This window comes from Stegostoma tigrinum, chromosome 32, assembly GCF_030684315.1.
Source record: "Stegostoma tigrinum isolate sSteTig4 chromosome 32, sSteTig4.hap1, whole genome shotgun sequence".
In the NCBI taxonomy this organism is placed as follows: domain Eukaryota; kingdom Metazoa; phylum Chordata; class Chondrichthyes; order Orectolobiformes; family Stegostomatidae; genus Stegostoma; species Stegostoma tigrinum.
The window spans coordinates 33823393-33845368 of record NC_081385.1 but is presented as its reverse complement, the minus strand read 5'-3'; the positions used below and the strand labels follow the sequence as shown (position 1 = coordinate 33845368).

At 45.4% G+C, this 21976-nt stretch overlaps 1 protein-coding gene across 2 annotated transcripts in view; it reads left to right on the top strand.

The window, feature by feature from the left end:
- kirrel3a (kirre like nephrin family adhesion molecule 3a) overlaps positions 1 to 21976 on the top strand; it is a 564427-nt gene that overhangs the window by 488662 nt on the left and 53789 nt on the right. For both annotated transcript variants that reach the window (XM_048562289.1, XM_048562290.2), the window contains exons 7-10: positions 481 to 629; positions 1498 to 1625; positions 16132 to 16258; positions 17671 to 17771. In XM_048562289.1, the coding sequence (XP_048418246.1) occupies positions 481 to 629; positions 1498 to 1625; positions 16132 to 16258; positions 17671 to 17771 (505 nt within the window). The remainder of the gene's footprint in view (positions 1 to 480; positions 630 to 1497; positions 1626 to 16131; positions 16259 to 17670; positions 17772 to 21976) is intronic.

Below are 21976 nucleotides of genomic sequence, written 5' to 3'. Positions count from 1 at the left end.
TGGAGCAGAATTAGGCCATTTGGCCCATCATGTTTGCTCTACCATTTGATCATGGCTGACAATTCTCAAATCCATTCTCCTGCCTTCTCCCATAGCCCTCGATTCCCTTACCAATGAAGAATCTGACTCTCTATCTTGAACACACTCAATGACTTAGCCTGCACAGCTGTCTGTAGCAATGAGTTCTACAGAATCAGCACCTCCTCTCTTACAATTTTACAATTACAAGATTCAGGTCTATAAAAGAGCATGTAAGAGAGATCAGTAACAGAGAGTACTGCAATGAAAAGCTGGACTACATCAGGGTGTAACCATGAGGGCATATCTTATAACAGACTGTCACAGTGAGGGAGTTGGAGATATCAGGTTATTCTAGTGAGGGTACTGCTTTAATGGAAGTGTGACAAAAAAGTGAGATATCTACACAGTGTTTCAGATTTGTTCAGTCTCTTGGTGATGTTGAACTTTATTGTGTTTCAGATGGGCCAAGGGTGGTCAGTTGCTGAGAGGTGTTCTGGGTGAGACGTATGAGACCATTGTGGACTACACCTTCTTCACAGAGCCTGTGTCTTGTGCTGTGTCTAACCCCTTGGGAAGCACAAACATCAGCCGAACTGTCGACGTGTATTGTAAGGAATGTTTAACCTGTGCTTATCATTCCCTAGTCTCCCAACTCCCAGCCATTTCCCACTTTGACTTGATGATTGATGTGATGTTGCTGGTTAGGCCAACATTTTCACCTATACTTGATGACCAAGGGGCAGTTAAGAGTCTACCACATTACTGTGTGTCTGGAGTTACATATAGATCAGACAGTTAAAAATGGCAGTTTTTTTCCCCTCCTAAATGACCAGCTGGGTTTTTAATGACAATCAAAAGTGATTAGATGGTCACAGGAGGCTAACTATTTTAACTGGATTCAATTAGATTCACATTTTAATTGAATTCAAATTTCTCTATTTGCCATCATGAGCTAAAGTCTGGGGTTCTGGATTACTAGTCCACTGAGATTACCGGTGCACCATTGTCTGCCAAACTGAAAGACAGTTGATGACAGCAGTACACTAGCTCCTTGATATCTAGGCATTATGTCCACATTTCGCACTCAATGTAACATCACACTATTGAGCATTGCCCGTGGTTGAGGGGTGGAACACAGTGGATGTAATGGTAAACCATCAAAAGCACAAGTTGTGATTTGCACCCACTGCTCGAAACCATTCTCATCTCCTACATGGAAAGGCAGGTCCATCTTCAACAGACTCCAAGCAAATTGCTCTAATGCATTTGCTAACTGGAATTAAAGATAGCTGGGTTTTGGAGAAGGTGGGTCATATCTCCTCGTGTTCTAGTCAAATTGTCTCTTATCACACTGCTGAGAAGTTACGTTACTGCAATAAAGTGATATGAACACCAAGTTATTGTTGGGATGCTGCTCAAGCTTGGCTGAACGTGATTCATCTCCACTCATCTTTCCTCTCCATTTTCCCTGTGCAGTTGGTCCCCGGCTGACATCCGAGCCTCAGTCTCTCTCTGTGGACTTGGGTTCAAGTGCCATCTTTAACTGTGCCTGGACTGGAAATCCATCTCTCACTATCGTGTGGATGAAGCGAGGCTCCGGGGTGGTGAGTATAGGGATTGACAGTAGTCAGTACATGGGAACATCATAATGCCTGGAGCAACCTACTGATTCATTCTGCATCTCAGCTGCTTCCGATGCAAAGTTCCCCTCAATCTGGTGAAACCAGGGGCTGTGTGTGACAGGTCAGATGTGGGAAACTCATTCTTTTCATACATTCTTTGTGGATTTCCTTTGACAATCTTTTTCTTTTAGTTTGGATATTGTGATTGAAATCTTCATTCTTAAGCTCTGATCAAACCTTGATGCCTGGCATTTGTAGACTAATCTGTTTTCATTTTGAAAACATCTCTTCCAACTCTACTCACTTCCTCCGAATTACAACAGTTGCAGGGAACAGTCACATGAGCCCTAGTTATGGCCTGCCTCTGTTGAGGATACATTCAACATTCTGTTCTTAATCCCTATTCAGTCCCTCATCTGTTTTATAGCATATTGATGAGTATATCAATGCTATAACCTGCTCTTGCCATGAACTGGAACTATTTGTTAACCTTGTTTTCAATTTCAACACTTCTCTGACCTCCACCAGGTCCATTTCTAATTTGCCCCTTCCCTTCCTTGATTTGTCTTTCTCCATTTCTTGGGAGAGACACTCACTTACAGACACAAACTGACTCCCACAACTACCTTAACTGGACTTCCTCACAACCTGCTTCCTATAAGGACTCCATCTTACCTGATTTCTCCATCTCCATTGCATCTGTTCTAATGATAGTGCTCTTGTGAAAAACTTTCAACATATCATTTTCATCAGTTGAGGAGTCCCACCCAATATTTTTGACAGGATTTTCTAATTGGGCCTAATCTATTTCAGGCACTCTGTTCTCACCCCGTTGTGTTCCTCCCAGAAACATGATGGAATTTCCTTTGGCCTTACCTTCCATGCCACCAGCCTCAGCATTCAGTAGATCATCTTCTGCCATTTCAACCAACTTTAGTTTAATGCTGCCACCAAACACATCTTTCCATCCAGATCTCTGTCAGTATTCCAGTGACTATTTCCTCTGCAATATCCATATCCATTCCCAGTACCCCCAAAGTCCCTCTATTCTCTACTGCACCACAAGTAAAGGTAGCAGATGTACAAAGCTGTCCAAAGCCCCAAAAGCTCTTTATTCATATTTCTTTCAAGTTAGTTCTCTGCACTCACAGCTCACACTGTGGCCTCCTTCATACTGGGTACTGTGTACATATACATATACAATGTTGTGATTCCACCTGGTAGTTTATCTGCCATGGGCCTGCAAGCTGCACACACACGGAAGTTAGAACATTTTTTACATTTTTGTAATCTGCAATCTGTTTTACTGTTTTAAATAACCTAACCCAAATCAATGAATTACTCCCTGACGAGTGATTAGATGATTAGACCATTATTAGTACTGTGGCTTCTTGAACAGTGGTGGTAAAAGGAATGTTGCACCTATCCCAGACAGAGGCAGGGCATAACTGTGGTCGCTGACTGCTCTTTGCAAAACCTGCAATTCAGAGGAAGTGAATGGAATTGAAGGAGGTGTTGTTCAAAATGAGAACACAGTAAGCTACAATGCCGTACATCCCAGTTGAACCAGGGCTTGAGAATGCTGAGGCCTATTTTGATTGAACTGTCAATAAACAGGTTAATCTGCAGGTGAAATACACACAACAGTCTTAAATTTCACTAAAGTTCATGAGAAAACCCTCGATATCTTTGTTGATATCTTTTACAGAGGACGAGGATATTAAAAACATGGCTTGCTGGTGAGCAGGCAAATCCTTATCTTAAGGCTAAGTTTACTCACTTATATGCAAGTGATCAGCATGCGTGTTGGATCAATTCTAATTAAGGGAAGGTCAAAGATACATTGGATCTGCAGAAGGATCACCAGATCCAAAAACTTAATTTGAGTTTTCTTCACAGATGCTGCCAGACCTGCTGATCTTTTCCAGCAAGTTCTGTTTTTGTTCCAGATTTACAGCATCTGCAGTTCTTTCAGCTTTTATTTTGTCAGGTATATTGTCAGAATGTCCACAATATTCTTTAGTTTAAATTGGGACATGGCAGGCCTCCTAACAGATAGGAGTAAGACTACAGACCATAAGATGTAGGTCATACCATTGAGATCATGGCTGATCTAATAATAGTCAATTCTACTTTACTGTGTTTACACCTTAACTCATGATTTCCTTACTGATTAAAAATCTATATTAGCCTTGAATATACTTAACAGCAACCTCTACAGCTGTTTGCATAAACAATTTCACATACTCACTTCTGAGAATAAATTCCTCCTTGTGCTAGATGATTTTATAAAATAATCTCAGGACCGTCAAGGTACAAGTCAGTGATCGGTTACTGAGCCAACATTGTGAGAATCCGCCACAGAAAAGATTCAGAGGTAGCACTCTAACAAGAATTCGTCAGATATTTATACATTAGAAGTCACACAGAGAAGCAACCGAAAACATAAGCATTTCATGAGCAGGTTCATTATGTGATTTTTCAGATGGGGAACCAATAGAATTGTTCACTTGCTGAATGCATGCACCCCTCTGGAAGCTTTACTGAAGGATTCTCCAGAAAAACCAAAGACTTACAGCACTGAAGACTTACTAAAGAGCAGATATAAGTTTGAAGCAATTCTCTCAGCTCGTCAAAGCTTACAAGTCCTAAGTATAAACCCTACAGTAGACACAATCAATAGAATACCAAAACATTGCTAGACATGTGGAATGTTTTGCCTTCTGCATGCACAAAAAAAAGCATGGCTTTCAATCAATTTGCAATGGAGCAGAAAAGACTATTGGCTCTGGAGCAAAGGCAACAAAACCACAACGGGCCATGCATTAACTCATGCAGACCATCCGCAAGGAGTATTTTCAATGTTGAAATAGAGGCCATTTGGTATTCCACCAGATGTAGAATCATGAAATGAACAACAAAGCATAATCTGTGAATTTTAAATTCCACGTACAAACAAGGGAAGCCATGATGAAATGTAAAACTTTCAGAATACAACAGTTCACCAATTCCATCAGCTGGACCAAAATGGCTGAAATGCAAATACAATCAATCAATCTGCCTGGATGTTGCACATGTTCCACATCATTAAAGTTGCTGGACCAGAAATCACAGGTTTGTAAGCTTGCTGTGACCTCGCGTTAGTCACAATTTATGGAATCTTTCAAACATCAGGGGCATAAGAGAAATTGCAGCTGACTATTCAAAAAACACTTGCAGAACTCAACATGTGTGGAACATTTTCTTCTGTGGCATTGGAGGGAAAAGCTCAGTTCTTTTCTGTGGACAATAAAATGAAAGATCAAGAGGAAAAAGCCGAAGGAGTACAGCAAAGTCAGGAGCAACTTGCATATAAAATAGATCAGGCTCAGCATACGCAGCTACAGAAATACTGGCTTGAGTTCAAAGTAATGCCAGAAAAAAATGACAGACCTGCAAAAACATGCTGAGATGCATGGTGCACACAATAAGAAGCTGCAAATCACTCATAGAACAGTCTTTTTCAGCAATAAAAATATTCCATTACAATATCTCAAGCAGGACCTAGAGAAAAGCAAACAACTGGAGTTGCAAGTGGAAGAGGTCTACACTGCATTAAAAACAAAAAAGAGAAAAAAACATTGAAAATGCTGAACAGTTGTTAGAGCAGCATGTGAAGGAGAGAATACACTAGATCAACAAAGACCAAAAGATTGATAGAGTTAAAAGAATCCATGCTGTAAAACGAGAAGCGTCAAAGCTGGTAGCTTTAAAGGCACAAAACAGATGAAGAAGATTTGAATCACTCAAAATAGATTTTAGGATTGAGATCAGTCAGCTGCTAATTGAGAGCAAAATGTGGCTGTGATGCATCGGCATAAACAAATTTTGGAGCAGTAACTGCAGTCTAAGACAGAAAAAGTTGACAACACAGAAATGATTGATAATCTCACTAATGACTGCAGAAATCAACAGAACATCCAGACACAGTCAGCATCATGAGAATCTGGTTGAGTCAGCAAATTACCTGACTCTCAGATTCACTTGCTATTGTAAATAGTTAATCTTCTTTTTGAATTGATGGAGGATATTATAACAGCTTTAGTCCTTCAGAACTTCATATGCTGTGGGTACACAACGTTAAAATTCTGTCTGGCAATTAGTCTGCTGTGGGTATGCAAGCTGGTATTTTGCTAAAATAAAACAAAGAATTACAAACGCAGGAAATCTTAGACAAAAACGAAAATTGCTAGCGAAAATCAGCAGGTTTGGCAGCATTTGTAGTAAGAAAGCAGAGCTAACGTTTTGAGTCCAGTGATTGTTCAGCAGAATTCAGCTATTCTCACCATGTCCTGAGAACAACGCTCTGCGTTATGCATTGCCATATACACACACTCTTGACCCCTCTTTCCATCAGCACTATCTCTCGCTGTGTCATAGCCATCCTGCCACCCCGTGCCACTTCATTCTCCAGCTCCTCAAAGTTATAACAAAGGACTTTTCCTCTTCCTTTCAGACATTAAGGAATGCAAGCTGCCAACAACTGAGAGATAACCCACACCCTTCTGGAACTTTCTGCCCTCACTTCCATCTACTTCTAAACTTTCTCCTGATCCCACCCTTGTCGAGTATTTACCAACCCTCCTAACACTCTGCTCTCTGATGCTGAACATTTTGTACTCAAAATGTCTTAAGTTTTATTTCTCTGCACCCCCCATATCATTGAATTTCATGCCAGACAAGATGAATACTTCCTCCACCATTTCCATGCCCATTTCTTTGGATAGGAGTCCTCTCCCTATCCCACATACACCTTCACCAGTCTCTAACACTTTTTTTTTTCCCTCTATCTGGAGCCCACAGTCTAACCTTTTACATGCAATTGACTTGCTTGTTGACAGTTCTCAATATGACATTGGTCAGCTTAATTTCTCTGCCATTCACCTCACCTCTTTGAATCATTTCCCTCCAAATTGACTGCACTGCATGCACTCAGATTAAATCCTGACTTTGCAATTGAATAATTGAAAATCACTCCAATGAGGCCAGTAACCCATCACCCTTTATTTACACATGCTGAATGTATGAATTCTGGCCAGTTACCTCAGAGCCAATCCCAATCCTAAGCAGAACCCCTGACGCTCCTGTTTATATCTGTCAGCAAGGGCTCCCTGACAACCCTAATCAGGCATCCCATACTCAAAGATCCATCTGGCCCTCATTCCATCATTACAGTAATGAAACCTGCCAACCAGGATGATGCTGTTGTTGACTGACATACTGACCTCTACATTTCAGAAGTTGAGCACCAGCTCATGAACAAGCACCTCCTATTACCCCAGACCACAGCATCACCGTGGAGCATCAGGCCATCAGCCCATGACTGCTACCAACTTCTTATCATCTGGGGAATCACCCTGTGATTGCCTCACACAGAACACTTTCTCAAGGATATTTATGACATCATCAGTGCCACTCCAATTCTCATTCTGAACTGGAAAAATTTATCAACTTCTAAAAAAAATGGAGTTCTGTTGGTGACTTGAAACAATAACTTTGCTTTCTTCCCACAGATGCTGCTGGACCTGAGTTTTGCCAGCAATTTGTTTGTGTTGCTGCAATGTCTGATTCATAACTTCAAATGTCATATAGCCAGACACAGACACTTCAGTCCAACTTCACTATGCCAACAAGACATCACAATCTGACCTAGTCCCATTTGCAAGCATTTGGCTTATAAGCCCACTAAACCCTTCTTATTCACATACCCATCTAGGTACCTTTTAAATGTTGCAATTGTTCCCAGCACTTTTTCTGGCAGCTAGTTCCATATATATGCACCATCTACTGAGTGACAAAGTAGTCCCTCAGGTCCCTTTTAGACCTTTTGCCTTTCACCTTAAAAATATGCCCCCTTATTCTGAACCAACCCCCCCAACTCTCAGGAAAAGACCTTTGCTATTCACCCTATCAATACCCTTCATGATTTTATAAACCTCTATAAGGTCACTGCTCAGCTTCCTATGCTCCAGCACAAGAAGTCCCAGCTTATCCATCCTCTCCTTACAACTCAAACCTCCAGTTACTATTTAAATAAAATTAATCTTTGGAGTTAATAAATCCCAGACAAGTGATTGATCAATAAATTAAAAACCAAAAAAACTTGCTGTAAATCAGGAACAAAAACAAAGTTGCTGGAAAAGCTCAACAGATCTGGCAGCATCTGTGAAGGAGAAAACAGAGTTAACATTTCAGGTCCAGTGACCCTTCCTCAGATCATTAAGCCATTATCATAAACATGACAGTCTAGCAAGTTTTGAGAAGATTTGTAGCTCAGGTTGAGTTTCTGGATGTGAGTTTGCTCACTGAGCTGGAAGGCTAGTTTTCAGACATTTCATCACCATGCCAGGTAACATCATCAGTGAGCCTCCAGTGAAGCACTGGTGTTATGTCCCACTTTCTATTTATCTGTTTAGGTTTCCTTGGGTTGGTGATGTCATTTCCTGTGTTGGTGATGTCATTTCCTGTTCTAAAAAAACACAGAAAATGACATCACCAACCCAAGGAAACCTAAACAGATAAATAGAAAGTGGGACATAACACCAGTGCTTCACTGGAGGTTCACTGATGATGTTACCTAGAATGGTGACAAAACATCTGGGAACAAACCGGCAAGCTCAGTGAACTAGCTTACATCTTGAACACAATAAAGACGCACTCTCTTGTGGACCAAGAGGAGGAGAGTGCTATCTTGGAGGTGAAAGGAGGACGTCGGGTTGGCTGTGCACCCTTGCGACCAGTGGATCTTAATGCTGGCTTCGGCCTAACGCTGGTTCAGGGGAGCAGCCAACCTGCAACGATGGCTGCGGCCTGTGCTCGTACCCTGGGTCAGGGGGTCCAGAACACCATCCGCGTTCCGTGAAGAAGGTGGATGAAGGTGCACCTGTGGACCGCACCTTCTTCGTGAAGAGGGTCCTGTTGGACTGTTGTGGGTTCGCTGCTGCGGACATTTACTGCCTGCAGGATTTCCCCGGAGGAGGTTTTTACGACGTGACCTTCAGGAGTGCCAAGCTTTGCGAGCGCTTCCTGGAGGTTTTCAAGGAGAAAGGAGGTGAGGTCCCCCTCTCTGTATTGACCGCTGTCCCACTGTTTGTGATGCCAGCACAGAGGAGCCGTATGGTGACTGTACACATGTACAACCCGCATGTGCCAGCAGTTGATGTCCTGACCTTCCTCGGAAGGTATGTGAAGGTGGAAAGGGACCTAACTGACATCATGGACCCCTTTGGCATCTGGACGAGTAAGAGGTAGGTCAAGGTGACGCTGAGGATGGGCGCAGACGGGAATGTCGCACACCCACCGTCCAGCTTTGCGATCGGCGGGAGCAGGGGCTACCTGACCTATGCAGGGCAACCTAAAGTCTGCCATGCCTGTGGTAGGTCAGGTCACATGGTGGCCGACTGCAAAGCCACCATCTGCAGGGAGGAGGGACACCTTGCAAAGGATTGCCCACGAGAGAGAAGCTGCAACCTTTGCGGGGAAGCGGGCCACTTCTATAGGGCATGCCCGCGGCGGGGTACAACCTACGCCTAGGTCGCCGGCAGGGGAAATGCGGGGCCAGCCCCCCTGGAGGAGAGGAAGGCACCAGGATCCCAGCAAGGACCCCACTAATGTGCAGGAGGGCCAGGCCGTGCAGGAGGGCCCAGCCCTGCAGGATGGGCCCGAGGCCAGCAAAGCACCCCTGCAGGCTCCGATCCCCCCCGACAACCCGGAGCCAATGGAGGCAGCGACAGGCGACCCAGGGGAGTGGACAACAGTCCGGAAAGCGAGGAGGAAGGTGCGTCGACGGGTCCAGGAACCGCAACCATCAGGTGGGAAGAGGCAGCTACAGGGGCGCTATAAGAGCTCCTCTGACGAGGAGGATTCAGAGGGCCCACCCGAAGCAGAAGTTAAAGGTCTCGAGGGGGAAGGAAAGCAGCACCCCACTTCCAGGTGACAGGAGGCGTCCTGAGGCTCCCTCCGACACCCAGTCAAGTGCCGCTGGAGCACTGGAGGGCCCCCCGGAACTTTCAGGCGGGAAGGAGGAAACAGCGCGTCCCCAGCCTGACCCGGAGCCGGACCCTCCTGCCTCCGCACCCCTGACGGGGGGATGCCACCCGGAAGGCAGCACGGACGGTTTCCTGAGCCCGGAGAGCGTCCAGCAGTTAGCCCGGGCAATGGGCATGAAGGGACAGATGGAGGGGCTGGACCTTGGACTTGGGGAGGGTACTGCGGTCACTGCCCACAATGGGGGTACGAGTTGCGAGCATTAATGTGCGCAGTGTCAAGTCAACCGCGAGATGTGTGTCCACGTTGGCCTACCTGACCACCATCAAGGCAGACCTCCTGTTTCTGCAGGAGTGCGGGATACCGCACCTCAGCAGGTACGGGAAATGGTCCGGCGCCTGGACCTGTGGGCCTTCGATCTGGTCGGGGGGTAACGACTATCGGTCCTCGGGTCTGGCTATTCTGCTGCGGGGGCGCGACTTCACCATCTCTCAAGTTCAGGAGGTGGTGGGGGGGGCGCCTCCTAGTGGCTGACATCACCTACAGGAATGCTCCCCTGAGGCTGATCAACGTGTACGCCCCAGCGGTACAGAGTGAGCGGTTGGCTGTCCTGTAGCGGCTTCCACCCCTGCTGGCTACGTCCAGGCCGGTCATCCTAGGCGGAGACTTCAACTGCATCATTGATGCAGATGGAAGATCCGGCGTGGGGACAGCGGGTGGGGGGAGTCAACTGGACGTCACGTCCAGATTCCTGATGGGCACGGTGAAGGACGCCAAGCTGCTCGACGTCTTCAGCACCCCTGCAGACGGAGCGCAGCAGAGGTACACCTGGTCGCGGCCAGACGGGTCTATCCATTCAAGGATAGACTTCCTGTTTGTGTCACGGACGTTCTCGGTCAGGTCCACCGGCGTCGAGCCGGTGTTCTTCTCTGACCACTGCCTCCTGCTGGCCGACTGTCACTTACAGGACGACCAGCCGGCTGGCAAGGGGACGTGGAAGCTCAACACGACTCTGTTGACCCCAGAGAACGTCGAGGAGCTTAAGAGGGAGTACGCCGGTTGGAGAACCGTGAAACCCCTCAGTCTCCAGGCGACTGGTGGGAGACGGTGAAGGAAAACATCAAGAGGTTCTTTGTCCTCAAGGGTGTTCAGAAGGCAAGAGGGAGGCGGGGAAAGCTGTCGCGACTCCAGAAAAGGGTGCAGAACCTGCTCCTTCTGCAGTTGATGGGGGTCGATGTCACGGAGGACCTCCACGAGGTGAGGGGCCAGCAAGCCTCGCTCTTCACCGTGGAGGCCTCCAGGATAATCTTCCGGACCAGGGTCCGCTCCGTGGAGCAGGACGAGACGTGCTCGTGTTTCTTCTTTCAGAAGGTGCACAAAGAGAGCTCTGTGCTTAGCCGGCTGAAAGAGGACGACGGCTCGGTGACGTCGTCTCGGCCCGACATTTTGAGGATCAGCAGATCCTTCTATGCCGGACTGTACGACACAAAGCCCACGGACAGCACGGCCTCCGAGTCGTTCCTATCGTCTATCACGGAGGTCTTAGACGACGGCACGAGGGAGTGGCTGGACCGGCCGATATCCCTGGACGAGCTGGCCAGAGCCCTCAAGTCCTTGCAGAGGAATAGGACTCCTGGAAGCAACGGCTTACCGGTCGAGCTGTATTCCACTCTGTGGGGCCTAGTCAGCCAGGACCTGCTGGAGGTGTACGATAGTGCGCTTCGGGCAGGGGAAATGTGCAAGTCCATGAGGAAGGGCATCATCACCCTCATTAACAAGAGGAAGGGGGAGAGGGAAGAAATTAAGAATTGGCGTCCCATTTCACTTTTGAACGTGGACTACAAAATCCTGGCCAAGGTCATTGCCAACCGGGTCAGGTCTGTCCTGAAGTCAGTGATTCACCCTGACCAAACCTGTGCTGTGCCGGGCAGGAAGATCGCTGAGAGCCTCGCGCTCATCAGGGATACGATCGCCTACGTACAGGACAGGCGGGTGGACACCTGCCTCGTCAGCCTGGACCAGGAGAAGGCCTTCGACAGGGTCTCTCATGCTTACATGAGGGACGTCCTCTCCAAATTGGGGTTTGGGGAGGGCATCCGCAATTGGATCCGGCTGCTCTACGCCAACATCGTTAGCGCAGTCTCGATCAACGGGTGGGAATCAGACAGTTTTCCCGTCAGATCTGGAGTCCGGCAGGGCTGCCCGCTCTCTCCTGCCTTGTTTGTGTGCTGTGTGGAGCCCTTCGCCGCCTCCATCAGGAAGGACGTGAGCCTGAAGGGCGTGACTATCCCAGGCAGCAGAGGCCTTCAGGTCAAGACCTCCCTGTACATGGATGATGTCGCCGTCTTCTGCACCGATCGTCGGTCGGTGAGTAGACTATTGGACATCTGCGGCCAGTTTGAACTGGCCTCGGGTGCCAAAGTCAATAGGGGTAAGAGCGAGGTCATGTTCTTTGGGAACTGGGACGACCGCTCCTTCATCCCCTTCACCGTCAGGACAGACTACCTGAAGGTGCTGGGTGTTTGGTTTGGTGGAGCTGGGCATGCACTAAGACTTGGGAGGAGCGTATCGCCAAATTGAAGCAGAAGCTGGGCAGGTGGACACTCCGGTCCCTCTCCATCGTGGGTAAGAACCTGGTTGTCAGGTGCGAGGGGCTTTCGGTACTGTTGTATGTGGCGCAGGCCTGGCCTATTCCCTGGACCTGCGCCGCTGCGGTCACCCGAGCCATCTTCCACTTCATTTGGGGGTCGAGGATGGACCGGGTCTGCAGAGACACCGTGCACAAAGACCTGGGAAATGGGGGAAAGGGCGTACCGAACGCCACCCTCGCCCTGACGGCTACCTTTGTATGCGGCTGCATCAAGTTGTGCGTAGATCCTCAGTATGCAAACACCAAGTGTCACTACTTACTGAGGTTCTACCTGTCCCCGGTGTTGCGAAGGATGGCCTCTACCTGGCCTCGTTACCGCGGAACGCTCCGAGTAGTTGGACCGTTCCGTACCACCTGTCCTTCGTGGAGAAATTTTTGAAAGGAAACACCTTTGACCACAAGGCCGTCAGGCAGTGGTCAGAACGTAGTATCCTCGAGACCCTTCTGGAAAAGGAGAGGGGGGATCCCGTCGTGTGGTTCCCCACGCAGACTGCCAAAGTCGTTTGGCAGAATGCCTCATCGCCAGAACTTTCAAACAAGCACAAGGACATTGCTTGGCTGGCGGTGAGAGGGGCTCTGCCAGTGAGATCCTTTATGCATGCCTGGAATCTCTGCACCACCGCACGCTGCCCTCGAGGTGGCTGCGGGGGGGACGAGACTGTCGATCACCTCCCTCTGGAGTGTGCCTATGCGCAGGAGGTCTGGAGGGGGATGCAGTGGTATTTGTCAAGGTTCGTCCCGAGCAGTTCCGTGACGCGGGACTCCGTGCTCGACGGGCTGTTTCCGGGGACGCACACCGAGACCAACATCAACTGCGCCTGGAGGACCATCAATGCGGTGAAAGACGCTCTTTGGTCTGCCCGCAACTTGCTGGTCTGCCAGCTGAAAGAACTGACCCCAACCGAGTGTTGCAGACTGGCGCACTCCAAGGTCCAGGACTACGTGCTGAGGGACGCGCTAAAGCTTGGGGCAGCCGCCACCAAGGCGCAGTGGGGAAAGACCACCGTATGAGTCCGCTCGTCCAGAAAAGGGAAAAGAGCCCTATCTGGTAACTGGGCCCAGCTGGCGCCTTCCCCAACTGGTCAGGGGGCCAACTGGGGCTGTGCGGGGTGACGACTGCCGGGGCGGTTTCTTTGCTTTGTTTTGTTTTCTCTCTTTTGTTTTTTCCTTTAGTTGGTGTACGTACCCCCGGGTAACCCGGAGTGGCTTGCATGACTGGGTAGGTGTATAAATGTTTTATTTTTTGTACATTCTATGAATAAAGTATATTTTTTCAAATAAAAAAACGGTGATGAAATGTCTGAAAACTAGCCTTCCAGCACAGCAAGCAAACTCATATCCAAACATGACATTCTCTCAGGTATTTCTAGTTTTAACTTTAACACGGGGCTCTCTGCTTCTTCCTGGAGCAAAGACCTGAACTGTCCCCATCCTCCATCATCCTCCGTTTGGCTGAGTTCCTCCTCACCCTCATAAACTTCTAACTCCTCTCATTTTCATCAGGTCAGACTGTGGCCACGAGTACCCACATGGGCCCCAATTATGCCTGTCTCTTCGTGGAATACATGGAACATTCCTTGTTCCAGTCCTATTCCAGCCCCTACCCACAACTCCTACTCCGATATATCGATATTGATGCTGCTTCCCTCTCTTGTTCTACCTCTCCTATCCGGAATTGGAAAGGTTCATCGATTTTTGCTTCCCACTTCCACTCTGCCATCACTTTCACCTGGTCTAGCTCTGACTCTTCCCTTCCCTTCCTTGACATCTCTGTTTCCATCTCTGGTGATAGAATGGCCACTTATATCCACGTTAAACTCATTGCTGCCACAGCTACCTGGGGCTATACATCCTCACACCTTGCTTCCTGCAAAGTCTCCATCCTGTTCTCTCGGTTCCTCCTTCGCACATTCAGATGAGACGAACTTCCAGAAGGGAGCCTTTGTAATGTCCACCTTCCTCCTCATCCGAGGCTCCCCCAGCACCCACGGTCGACAGGGTCTTCAACAGGGTCTGACCCATCTCCCACACTTCTGCCCTCACACCTTGTCTTCCTACCCGCAAGAGTGATAGGGTTCCCCTTGTCCTTACCTACCATCCCACAAGCATCCACATCCAGAAGATCGTCAGACACCATTTCCACCACCTCTAGTGAGATGCCACCACAAGACACATAGAATCCCTACAGTGTGGAAACGGGCCATTCAGCCCAACAAGTCCACACCAACCCTCCAAAGAAAATCCACACCGACTCATTCTCCTATCCCTGCACTTCTCATGACCAACCCACCTAACCTAAACATCCCTGGACATTATGGGCAATTTAGCATGGCCAATCCACCTAACATGCACATCTTTGGACTGTGGGAGGAAACCGGAGCACCCGGAGGAAACCCTTGCAGGCACAGGGAGAATGTGCAAACTCCACACAGACAGCCACCCAAAGGCGGAATCCAACACGAGTCCCTGGTGCTGTGGGTCAGCAGTACTAACCACTGAGCCACCGTGCCACCCAAACATATTCCCCTCCCCTCTCTCGTTAGTCTTCCGCAGGGACCATTCCCTCTGGGACACCCTGGTCCACTCTTCCTTCACCCGCAACAACCCACCACAGCCCCACGGCACCTTCCCCTGCAACCGAAGAAGGTGCAACATCTGCCCATTTACCTCCTCCCTCTCCACTATCCAAGGGCCAAAACATATCTTCTAGGTGAAGAAACACTTCACCTGCACTTCCCAGAATCTAGTCTACTGCATTTGCTACTCACAATGTGGTCTCCTCTACATTGGGGAAACAAAGCGTAGACTGGGTGACCGTTTCACAAAACATCTACGTCCTGCTCGAAAAAAAGATCCTGAGTTACCCGATGCCTGCCATTTTAACATACCACCCTCTTCTCTGGCCCACATCTCTGTCTCTGGCTTTCTGCAGTGTTCTAGCAAAGGTCAGGGCAAGCTGGAAAAACAACACCTCATTTTCCACTTGGGGGGCCTGCAGCCCTCCAGACTCAATATCGAGTTCAATAATTTTAGGGCCTAAACTCTCCTGTGTCCTGGCCCCCTACCACACAAACTAGCCCTTGTTGTCACAACCTGCCATTACACACTACCTATTGTTAGTCACTAACAGTCCCCATTAACAACTATTCACCCTCCTAGCCAGACTGTTATCAACTCCTTTGTCTATCCAACTGCTCTTCTTTCTCTTCGGGCTCCATCCTATCATTTACTCCCTACCCTACCCTGTCTCTAAATTCTGCATTTAAACTGACATTTTCCCAGCTACCATCAGTTCTGAGGAAGGGTTACCGGACCTGAAATGTTAACTCTAATTTTATCTTCACAGATGCTGCCAAACTTGCTGAGCTTTTCCAGCAACGTCTGCTTTTGCTCTCAGTTTCACCTCATCTATCAGGTGATGCCCCACACAGGACATGGAAAGTTACTGCTGGTGCTTCCATTGTGCTATAGTATAACAATTCCCTCATGTAGAAATATCATTTGCAGCTTCTAGGAGCGTAGAACAGACAAGATCTTAAGTTTTGGCTGTGTAACCTCTAATAACTATAAGCCATACAGAAGCCAGGTGAAGCAGAGCTTCATCTGTGCTTTCTTGCATCAGGTCTCCCCATGTGATCAATTCTTTGTGCACATGCTCAGCAGGTATTGTTACAGTACAGGTACATTTAACCCTTTACTCTACATTCTCTGAAGTCTGTATTGCCACCAATCATTTTCACAATTTATATATCCTCATACACATTGCAATGTTCATGCTTTTGAACTCTGATCTCTCCCCTCTGCTTCCTTTAGGTTCTCAGCAATGATAACGTCATGACTCTAAAGGCTGTGGCCCAGGAGGATGCTGGGAAGTACGTGTGCAGGGCAGTTGTTCCACGAGTGGGTGCTGGAGAGAGGGAAGTCAGCCTGACAGTCAATGGTAAAATAATTTTGTATTCCTTATTTACAAATCCACAACGTATTGAATTTCCATACAATATTATGCAATACACACATGCATATACTTCATTCACACACAAAAAGATCTTACATATGCAGGCTCACATATATTTGCATACAAACAAGTTCTCGCAACAATGCACGGGTATGAAGATATGCATAGGTGCCCTTGTATACAAATGTACATAAACATATAGACTCGAACACATACATGAACATCTAAGCACAACACATGCACATACACATAGATGCTCATATGCACACACAGATGGCTACTTCATTGTAGTCGTGTTACACCTACATGGGAACATATGTGCTTGATCACTCAACTGGAATTCATCAACAAGTTCAGTGAAATTCTTGAAAATGTTTACAGATGCACATGCACCTATTTACCAATACATACACGCATATACATGTACATCCCTGTGAATTAAACTACATTTTTTATATAAGCTTTTATCTGAAGAATAGAACATTGTTGCTCAGCAGAAATACATTGTTGAATTGGAGTCTTTGGCTCTATGGGGTTACAAGCAATTCTGTTGTTGGTTTCAGCATATTGCTAATAGATCCTTGCTGATACTTCCAAAGAATGCTCATCATTCTGCTTTCATTTGCAGAATCACTACTTGAAGGCGCAAACGCTTGTGGGAAAATGTCATTCTAACAATGACCTCTGAATGAAAGCTCTCCCCAAAGAAGGGAAAAATAAATAAAGTTGCACAGTTCAAATTCAGCCTAGAAAACAAAACATTTCTTTCAGATTAAATCTGCAGGAAAATAATAACATTCCGAGTAAATATAAACAAACATGACCATAAACCCTGACAGTTCATGTAGTCACAGACGTTTACATCAAACTTTATCTACACTCCTGGTAGTCCTATTTGATATTTCAAAAAGGTCTCACAATTTTTGCTCACTGAAGTTAACAAAACAAAAAGAAAAATGCTTGTTACCTTTGAGAAGGAATTTGTTGCAGGTTTGTTTGTTCCACATTGTGTGCAATTACCTTTTAGAATATTCATTAAAATGTAAATTTATTTTAATTAGGCTGCTAATAATGAGCAATTATATTCAGTTTAATTATGTGCGGAGTGTGCCCTGATGTTGCTTGCTCCTTTGGAGAAAGTGTAATACAAGCAGGGCTGAGATGGATGAACTGTCTAATTTAATGAAGTTGTTTGATGAGCGTATGTAATTCTGTACATATATTTATAGCATGTGTGTATGCAAGTGTTTCTATATGTGTATACATAATGTGTATATGAGCATACATAGTCATGTATGTTTGTGTTTAGATATGTGCATGCATGTGTACAGGCATGTAAGTAATATGTAAATATGTGTGTATTACTATGTGTAATTTGTTTGTATTTTGGGTTTCAGGACCCCCCATCATCTCCAGCACACAGATGCAGCATGCTCTGCAGGGCAAGAAAGGACAGATCAAATGTTTCATCCGGAGTACACCTCCACCTGACCGAATAGTGAGTCACTCAGCGAAATAGATGCTTCATCAAGTGGACAAAATGGACATATTATTGTCTCCAAAACATCAGCCTGTTATATCAGTTCAAGTAAACCTTTCTAATGTCTCAATGATTCTGTCAAGCAAAGAATTTAACCCAGTGGATAAGGAAAATGCATGCATTTTGGTCTTGTGATGCAGATGGTAGTGTTCCCGCCACTGAACTGAAAGCTCTGTGATTGCCACTCCAGGACTTAATTCCTAAGGGAAGTGCAGTCAAACAGGTTGAGTGTCAACTTGCAAATCCTGCTAATAAGTGAATGGTAGGCAGTAAGAGTGGGAGAGATTTCTGGTCGTCCATGTGAAGGAGCTTTCACCACCACCATCATCTGTAGCTCGAGGCTACAACATGCACCCGCAAGTCCATTGTACCACAGCAATTTGGATTCCCTGAGTGAACTGTAACCTCTGCAACTACCAGTATTGTAAGAAATTTGTAATTAAGTTACACACAGGAAGATTCTACAAATAATACAGAAGTGCTCATTTAATGTTCCCAAAAATCATACCTTTAAATGAAATGATTTTAAAATGCATCATTCCCATATCATTCTCACCAAAACCAGAGTTAAGATCTTTCAGACACTTCTTACCCAGAAGAAAACAAAGTAAAGTTGAAATACTTCAACGCACATGTGTGGTTCTGTGCATTCTGGATGAAATAATTGACAAACTAAAATAGATAACAGAATATAAAAATTATACTTAGGTTTTAGGTATTTTAGTATGTTTCTCAGCAGAGTAAAATATTTAAACAATATCAGTCAACATGCTGCACATCCTAAGATATTTACAAATGAAATGACATTCAAAACAAAATAAGTTTAGGAATATAAAAAAATCATAAATGAGAACTTTAAACGTAAAAATTAAATACACCAGACACCTGATTTTGCATTGACCAAGCTCCATCTAGTGTCAGACTTTGATCAATGCAGGGTCAGTTCAAGATGCCCAGGAATCTCAGTGAAAGCTAAGAGCATGAAAGGAGCCAGGCAAACAGGACCCAACAGATCAAGACACCACTAGTGCTAACAGGCACTGAGGTGTTTGTTGGTGAGAACGGACAGTGGGATCAGGACATCAAGGTTAAGGCTAGTACAGAATCAAGCTAGTACAGTGCAGCTGGGGCACCACGATGTGCGCATGTGGAAAGTGCAAGCTACCAAACAAGAAAGGATGTTAGAGCAAACTTTACAACTTTAAATGACCATATGCTGTGTGTTTAGTGAACAGCGCAAAACAGAAATGACATTGACTGAGACAATATTAAGTGGGAACCCTGAGGTGCTATCACCTCCTTTCAATTTTCAACTCAAAGTTCCCATTGTCTATTGCCATCACATTTTATACGCTGCATTTAAAGTTTCGTATTTTTTATATCACTAATTTCTGGATGTCTTGGAATGTGCAGCATTTCAACTTACAATGTTTCATAAGACCATTTTTCAAATGAGCATAAGTAGGTCATTTCAGACCATTGAGTCCATACTGATATTCAATGAGATCATGGCTGATCTGATAAATCCTCAACTTCACTTTCCTGCCTTCTCCCCATAAGCCTTGTACCTCTTACTGATTAAAAACTTATCTCAGCCTTCATACCATTCTGCAACAAAGAATTCCACAAGTTCAATACCCTGGGAGAACTTCCTTATCATCTTTATCCTAACTGGGAAATCTCTTACTCTGAGGCTATACTGTCTGATCCTAGACTGTCTCACTAGGGGAAACAAACTCTCCACATCTACAACGCAAAGCCCTCTAAGAATCTTATATGTATTAATAAAGTCATCGCTCAATCTCTGAACTTCAATTACTCAATCTCTCCTCATAAACAGTCCCTCCCTACGAGGATCAACCTTGTGAACCTCTGAACTGACACCAATATCAGTATATCTCTCCTTAAATAAAGAGACCAAAACTGTTCACATAATTCTAATTGTGATCTGATTAATGCTCATATAGTTTTAGCAAGGCTTCCCTATTTTTATATTCCACCCCCGTTGAAATAAAGAAAAACATTCCATTTGCCTTTCCTAGTACCTGCTGAACTTGGATGCTAATTTTTTGCAATTTCTACACCAGGATTACCAAATCGCTCTGTATTGCAGATTTCCTCTGTCTTTCTCTTTAAATAATACTCAGCTCCTCTACTCTTCCTGCCAATGTTCACAATTTCACATTTCCTCATAATGTATTTCATCTTCAAGTCGTTGTCCACTCATTTAATCAGTCCGCAGGTTGGTCATATCATCCTCACTACATGCCTTCCCACCTATTTTTGTGTCATCTACAAACCCGGCAGTAATGCTTTCACTTCACTCATCAAATTCATTAATACATATTGTAAACAGTTAAGACCCTAGCACTAATCCCTAATTACTCTACTAATTACATGCTGTCATCCTGAAAATGCCTGCATTATTCCAACTGTGTGTCTTCTATTAGTTAGTTGATCCTCTAACCATGCTAATATTTCTACCTCCAACACCACAGGCTCTAATACTATACACCCCAGACCGTCACTGGCTCTATGAAGGTTAGGATTATTGAAGCTGATCAACAATGAGTTAAAGGCAGATTTCCTGAGTCATAGAATATAGAACAGTACAGCACAGTACAGGTCATTCAGCCCACGATGTTGTGCCAAATTTTTACCCTAATCCTAAGGTCTATCTAACCTCCATCCCACCTTATACTATCATCCATATGCCTATCCAATAGCCAATTAAATGCCCCTAATGAGGCCGACTCCTCTACCTTCTCCGGCAATGCATTCCACACTCCTACCACTCTCTGAGTAAAGAACTTGCCTCTGACATCTCCCCTGTATCTACCTCCACTCACTTTAAAACTATGCCCCTTCATATTAGCTACATCCACCCTGGGAAAAAGTCTCTGGCTGTCTATTCTATCTATACCTCTGATCATTTTGTATACCTCTATCAAGTCACCTCTCATCCTTCATCATTCTAAAGAGAAAAGCCCTAGGTCTCTCAACCTTTCCTCGTAAGACCTTCCCTCCATTCCAGGCACCATCCCAGTAAATCTCCTCTGCACTTTTTACAATGCCTCCACATCTCTCCGGTAATGAGGCGGGCAGAACTGGACGCAATGCTCCAGATGTGGCCGAACCAGGCTTTTGTATAGCTGGAGCATAACTTCATGGCTCTTGAACTCAATCCCTTTATTAATGAAAGCTAACACACCATATGCCTTCTTAACAATTCTATCCACTTGGGTGGCAGCTTTCAGGGAACTATGGACATGAACCCCAAGATCCCTCTGCTCCTTCACTCTGCCTAGAATTTTTCCATTAACCCTGTTTTCTGCTTTCAAGTTTGTCCTTCCAAATTGAATCACCTCACACTTTTCAGAGTTAAACTCCATCTGCCACTTCTCAGCCTAGTTCTGAATCCTATCAATGTACCTTTGCAACCCGGAACAGACCTCCGTACTGTCCACAATGTGACCCACCTTCATATCAACCGTGAACTTGCTAATCCACCCTTCCACTCCTTCATCCAAATCATTTACAAAAATCACAAATAAAAGAGGACCTAGGACAGATCCTTGTGATACTCATAACTGAGCACTATGTTGAATATTTATAATATTAGCATGTAATGAATTAATTTACAGAGGTGAACCTTGAATCAATCTCCAAGTGAGCAAAAAAGATGAGCAACATCTACGACCAAAATATTAAAAGCAGCAAATTTTTGGGAAAGAGCAGAGGTGTTGGTCTAATTGAAAAACTGCTTCAAAGAATTTAGGTCAAATGCTTTCCTTCTGTGTTGTTTGATTACAGGATGAGAATTTGATCCTTAACCTGCCAATGAGAAGATATGCAACCTTTAATCACTTCCAATGGGCAGGCCAATTACATATTAATAGCACACCCACTATTTACAACACAAAAGTTCAGATTTCTCTCAGAAACACCCTGAAATGCTTCTGTTACAAGAAATTAAGTACAGTTGTGTGAATGCTCAAATACCTCTTGTACCAAAGTCAGCAAAATGTTTTTCCTTAGTTTGTAGGCTCGTAATTTACAAGATATAGAAAAATACTTACCCTTTTTCTGACACTCTTTTGTAAATTTTAATCCGCACTTATAACATGCCAAACACCCCCAGACCAAAGCCCTGGACTTATTTT